We start from the raw sequence: 6,990 nt of genomic DNA on the forward strand, positions 1-6,990 counted from the left end.
TAATGTGTATATGTGTACTATTAACATTCAAAAAGCATTATTATTATTTTTTAAATAAATTCATTTCTTTAAACCATTAAGATTTTTTTTTTTGTTGCATTGACATGCATTATTTTAATTTCTGTAATAATGCATACATTTTACTTTTGATTTTCAGTGATGATTCTAATTAGATTCTAATTAGATACATATACTATAAAAACATGAGTAGTACATTAAGTACTACTGATGTTTTTACAGTATATCTATTTTGCAATACATTGTTTTGTTTAATTAGTATATAGACAGACAAATACGACCATGATGTATAAACATTTTCCAAAGTAAATTTTCTAAATTATCTAATTTTTATATTTACTAATAACTATTAAAATATTATGATTTTTATTTTGTCATTTTTAACATTTTTAAAATTATACATTTTAATATTATTACTTTTTATTTATTTTTTTATTTGACAAATTATGATTAATATAATTTAAGGTATTGATTAAGGTAATAAGTAATAATAATAATACTTTTCACAGAATGGTAATTACAAAAAGTGGTAAAACCTAATTAATTTTCATCAAAATAATGCAAAACAACCTGTAATTGTCATTAAAATAGGCTTCATTAAGCTTTTTTAATTAAACTTTTAATTTTAAAGTGAACTATGATCCCAACATGTTCTTGGACTCATTCAGTTGCTAGAACCACATCAGGTTTTGATTTATATCCTCCCTCCCTATACTGTAGTAAAGCGAGGCCTGTGAAAGAAATCTAGCATAGCAGACTAACAAGCAAAAATGATTAAGATGTCTAAAGTTTAATGGAGGTATGCCCTGTTAAAACTGATTAAGATGTTAGACAGCAGACATAGATTCAGCTGGTTACATTTTACGCGGTACATCGAGTCTTCAGACGAGAGAGGAGCTTTATTTAGATCAGGGGTGCCCAACCCTGCTCCTGCCGATCGACTATCCTGCACAGTATCTCTCCAACCCTAATGAAACACACCTGCCTTTAATTTTCAAGTGATCCTGAAGACCTTAATTGGTTGCTTCAGGTGTGTTTGATTAGGGTTGGAGATGAACTGTGCAGGACAGTCGATCGGCAGGAGCCGGGTTGGGCAAACCTGATTTAGATCATTCCTGCTGTGTGTAATTCAAACCATCCTAAACTGGCCTGTGCTCAAGTGTTCTTGCATGTCCACAGGTGGACCGTATGTCATTCCCGTGTGGCTGCACAAAAGAGGGCTGCAGCAACGCAGCCGGCAGGATCGAGTTTAACCCCATCCGAGTGCGGACTCACTTTCTGCACACCATCATGAAGCTGGAACTGGAGAAGAGTCGCGAGCAGCAGCAGAATCCCGGATCCGTCTCGACGGTCGGCAACGGATTCCACAACGACCCAAACGGTCACTGCAGCCCGATGGCGACGGGCCAGCATTCACTGGAATACGCAATCCCGGATACAGTCCCGCAGACCACCATCATGCATCTGCAAGCTGGCGACGACATAGACGAGGCCTTGGAAGACGAGGAGGAGGAGGAGGAGGAAGACGAGGAGGACGAAGAGGAGGATGAAGAAGATGATGAAGATGAGGAGAACGAAGATGACGAGGATGAGAGCAGCAGTCTGTGCAGTCTGTCTGACTCCAGCACACAGAGCTTGGCCAATAGCGACTCTGAGGAAGAAGACGACGACGAGGACGGAGACAAGACGGAGGAGTTTGCCGCGGGATTGGCCAATAGCGAGGTGGCTCCGCCCACTTCCGTGATGTGTTACTCAGAGAATAAAGTCGCGTCGGACAACCAAACAAACGGCAACTCCTACTTCATCAACTCCACTGCGGAGTACTACCCGATGGAAAACGCTAGTCCATCCGTACTTTTAGCCTCTGCCAACCAATCTAATGAGCCCTACATAGGGGACACGGCCTCCTATCAAGACAGAGTCAATGACTCCAGTAGGGTCATGTCTCAGGGTCCCTTCAATGTGACCGCTGACCAATACACAGACTTCTCCCAGCAGCCCGAGCAGCCATACGCCAATCACCACTTGGCCGTGATTGGCTGTTGCGCCCCAGAGCCGGATAAAAGCGTCCAATCCAAAGGGACCTTCCTCAGCCAATCAGGAGAGCTGAACCAGATGGAATTCCAAAACTATCTGAACAACAATACGCAGGATACAGGATACAACGCCAACGGGAACTGTTACTTAGCTGAACAGCCAAAGGAGATGTCTCGCAATCTACCCGACGTTTCGCTAGCGGACAACACGAAAGGACCTACTTTACTGGACTCTTTCCCCGAACCCACTCCGGTTTAGATTAAGAAAGCGGCAAGAGTATAAAAGCAGCCTTCGATGTTTCATTCTGACAAATTTCCTGTTTGACGTTTGGGGGGGGGGGGGGGGCGGATCCAAAAATACGTATTTTTACTGAACTTTGCAAAGAACAAAAACGATTTAAGCTGCAAAATCAGAGTGTACGATAAGCGTTAGGTTTGAAACATTCTCTATGTAAGTACGCAAACGCTTCTAGATTTCAATAACACAGTGGGTCTCATTCACTAATATTTGCATGGATTATTTCGTTTTTGTATGCGCAGGAGAACTTCTCTCGAAATTTACGCCTAATTCAACACATGTGCATACACGTATTTGATCTCAACCTCATTGTAATGTTAATGAATTTGGAGTAGCGAAAGATGAGCGACTAAGGCCCTGTTTACCCCTGGTATTAAGATGCATTTTGGTCGATCGGATTACAAGTAAACGAGGGATTCCTGTTTACACCTGGTGTTTTAATCCGTCTCTTTTAGAAATCTGGAATGGTGAGAGAACATTGTGCTTGGTATGTTTTTCATCTTCAAACCAAACTTGGGTCTCTAGCTTACAGAGTTTAAATCCCGTCTGGCTAGGGCGCTTCCCATAATGTTTATCTGTTAGATGCATAGACGGAGAGTAGCTGGTATTTTTCGGCTGTTCTAACGCATTCGACAACATGAGCGTTTACACTGCGAAAGCAATCCGGTAGAAGTAGAAGTGGAAGTGGAAGTGGTCGAAAGTGGACAAGCTCAAAACGTTAGACCCCGTTTACACCTGTATTTAGAGTCGTCCACTTGTGAAAACACTTCTTAATAACAGGTGTAAACAAGGCCTTTGTGTTAGTAATTGGCATAAAACACACCCAAACATCTCCCTTGGGGCTTTCCGTACAACGTTTTCTTTTACAGCCTTTCGTCACCCTTAGCAGCCATATGACGCTTTCTAAATACAGTTTGTGCATTAAGATCCTCATATTCGTATCTGCGTTGTTATACAGAGAAACCTAGAAACTTTTCTTACTTTTTCATTGTTTATGATCAAATATATTTAAGATGACATATATGAAATGTAATCTTAACACAACTATAAGGCCACTCAGAGTATGTGATTTTTTTATACATGTAGTTTCAGTTGTTAATTTTCTTGTGAATTTATAATTTTAGTACAGAACTTCATGATTGTTCATGAAAATGTTTTGAAAAACAACAAATTTGTGCGTACACACGTTTAGTGAAGGAGACCCATTGTTTTTAATGCAACAGAAGTTATTCTAGCGTCACCTTGAGTTGCGTTACCTTCAGAACGAGAACTTAAAGGGATAGTTTACCCAAAAATTTACATTTTGTTTGGATTTACTCACCCTCGTGTCATTCCAAACCTGTTTGACTTTCTCTCTTCTGTGGAGAACAAAAGACATTTTGAAAAATATTTTTTTCAATGAGGTCCAATGTTGATTGGATTCCAACTTCACAATATCTTCTTTTGTGTTCTGCAGAAGTAAAGGTCCTTGCACACTGAGTCCGAAATTTTCGGTTGCGTTTTTTCGAATTCGTGATTCGGTGGCTCTGAATTGTCAAAACACCATTCAAACACCATTCAAACTGCTTGCTACAGATGTGAAAAACGCAGACAATCGAACCCGATTCGATTTTTTTTATGACGGACGAAAGTTTCGGATGCAAGCATGATTGACATAACGTGAGGTCGAATTTATTTTTTAATCAGGATAATTTTTTAATATGGATGTGTTTATTGCACAAACGCATCGCTTCACTTCAGAAGGCTTTATTAACCCCCTGGAGCTATATTTATTACTTTTATGATGGATGGATGTGCTTTTTTGGGCTTCAAAATCTCTACTCACTCCCTTTATAAAGCTTGGAAGAACCAGGATATGTTTTACTGTAACTCTGTTTGTGTTCGACTGAAAGAGGAAAGTCATATACACTATACACCTAGGCTTGAGGGTGAGTAAATCATGGGATCATTTTCATTTTTGGGTGAACTATCCCTTTAATTTGTGGGAGAACTGTGAGTCAGGTCTTGCAAAACGTTGGTCAAATATTTGCGTTTACATACTAGCGTGAAGTATATTCCTGATCTTAGGCTCGTGCAAGGTTTCTTGTAATTTCAAAAGTTCTTGTTTTGAGCAGAAATGTGGATAGAACTTTTCTATGTATCTGTGTTCGTGGTGCAAAAAAAGAAAACTGAAAAAAGATTGTTGCTGTTAGTGTTCTGAAGTAAGTGTATATCTAAATGTTTGATAAAAGCATGTTTTTTTTTAGCTTTCATCGCTGGTTTATGGTTTTGTAAGAGTTCAATGTACTGTAAAATAGAAAATAATACTGTTGCGTTTTCGTACACATACTTCATGCTTTTAAAGAGTTTGTGAAAGCATGAAAACGGCTCTTAAAATGTGTGCTGTTCATTTGCCTTTGCTTACAAAACCAAAACCATGATATTTAAGTTGTGAACACAATACATTTCCTCAACATAATTGCACTTTTCCACTGGCTGATGTTACACAGAACCGTAACCAATCGTTACCTGTGCACTGAAGGGGGCGGGGCTATCTGTTACCGTGCCATGTCTATGGCTGTGTTCCCAATGGAATACTTGCTTACTACTTACTGAATATTGTTTAGTATATACTAGCTACTTTTTTAAAGGTTCATTTACATATTTTCATATATGTCTTAACATATATGAACATAATGTTTTAACATTTGGTGAGTCAAGTAAGACAAAATTGTTCCTATATTACTTTTGGCAAGTGCACTGCATTTTTGGATACAGAAGCGTGCATTAAATACACATACATAGTAGTATGTTAGCATGCTATTCTGAACACAGCCTTAGATATTGTTTTTACAAAATTTCTCCAAGTTTTTAGTGGAGACGTAAAGGATGTTTTTTCCATGACACTAACTAGAAAATGATATATCATATCTATTTGCTTTAAAAAAGACAGATAGAACACATAAAGTAGTTAGATAACAGATTTAACTTTTTAAACCAGATTAAGATGATGAAAATGGTCAAACGCTTTGTCTTATGAAACTCTGAGATACTAAAGTCTTACATTATCTTTGGGATTATGCAGGGATTTCTGATGAAATGCACTTTGAAATGCATGAAGTTACTGCGAACGAAGCATTCCGTTTCCGTCAGGCGAAGATGATTTTTTTAAAAAGTGTTTAGAATACAAAACAACTAATATTAGGTTTGTACAATAAAATACTTTAAATTTATTGCATAATTGAAAGTATTGAATGGACGGAGGCCAGGAAGGTGAACAGATCTTTCTCAATTTATAGAAAATATTTTATGTCATGATGTGAAAATATTCTCTCAATAACTGTGCTTAAGATTTTGAGAGAGAAAAAAGAGATTAATTCTTGTTACGGTTATTTAATTTAAAAATAAGCTATGACTGAACAAATCATTCTGAAGAATTGTTTGTGAAGTGCAATAGTGATAATGCCACACATTAAAGCTAATATTTATTCAAAGGAGTGAATTTATTTCGCATCAGATTTCCTACCGTGTTAAAGGAAAAACTCATCTAAAATAAAAATTGGCATTATTTACTCACCGTCATCCATGTCGTTCCAAACCTGTATGCCGTTATTTGTTTTCCCTAAAAAAGAGAATTTTTGAAAAATCTTCATACTACTTTAAAACAACAAATATATATATATATATATATATATATATATATATATATATATATATATATATTTAAAATGACACGAGGGTGTTTAAATGATCACTTAATATTAATTTTTGTGTGAATTATTACCTTAAAGCACTGACGAGTTTAGATTTAAAGCCGTTTTTAACGCACAAACATGATGCCTCTGTCAGTTTGTTTATCCTCTTGATGAAAAGAAAGTCATTGTCCAATGGAGAATGTCTCTCAATAAGCTCGAGACAGGACAATCAAATGCCTTTTATGCTATCAACATTGTAGCATGACCTTGTGGGGCGGTAATGACATGATCAGATCCTTAAAGGTGAAATGTGTCCTTTAAAAACTTTATTCCATCTTAATATTGCAGAGACAACTATAAGTAAGACCGTTTCCTTGATGTATTAATCCAGACAGCAACTCTTTATGCTACAGATATGAAATATACCTCAAAACATTTGGCCTGGAGAGGTGTATGATTACTTTCCCCTATGAAGAGCCATTTCCCACGCATAATAATTGTCATAATAAGTCATATTTATTACATACTTTGTCATAATTATGAGATAAAGGTCAAAATTGACAGTTATATAGAAAATCAAAATGATGAAATAGTCAAAATTATGATAAAATGTCATAATTATGATAAAACATTGAGTTTTTCCTCATAATTATGCCATCAAAAGTCGAAATTGACAAAAACAAAAATGACATCAAAAATCGAAAGTGACAAAGTCATAAATACGAGTAATATTATGATTTGTTTATGCTACAAGTGTGACTTTTTGTCATTTTTGACTTTTGAGGTCATAATTGTTTTATCATAATTCATTTTCATAGTCATAATTATGACTCTTAATCTCAATTTCCACTGTTTATGGTATAATTATAATAGCAGCTGGGATCATGGCTGCCAGTGGTGCAGAAGTATCACCAGTAAAGATGAATGTTGTGATGGGAATCTGGAGGGCATCAGCACTGGATCA

General features: G+C 36.7%; 1 protein-coding gene across 2 annotated transcripts in view; it reads left to right on the forward strand.

Annotated features, from left to right (window-relative positions):
* The window catches only part of csrnp3 (cysteine-serine-rich nuclear protein 3), a 57,950-nt gene extending 51,939 nt beyond the window's left edge, over window positions 1–6,011 (forward strand). For both annotated transcript variants that reach the window (XM_077216349.1, XM_077216350.1), the window contains one exon: window positions 1,198–6,011. In XM_077216349.1, coding sequence (XP_077072464.1) covers window positions 1,198–2,313 — 1,116 coding nt within the window. In that variant the 3' untranslated portion in view covers window positions 2,314–6,011. The remainder of the gene's footprint in view (window positions 1–1,197) is intronic.
* Window positions 6,012–6,990: the final 979 nt, after the last annotated feature.

The sequence above is a fragment of the Siphateles boraxobius genome, unplaced genomic scaffold, assembly GCF_051911475.1.
Source record: "Siphateles boraxobius isolate OS27281-9 unplaced genomic scaffold, OSU_SipBor_1 7, whole genome shotgun sequence".
NCBI lineage: Eukaryota > Metazoa > Chordata > Actinopteri > Cypriniformes > Leuciscidae > Siphateles > Siphateles boraxobius.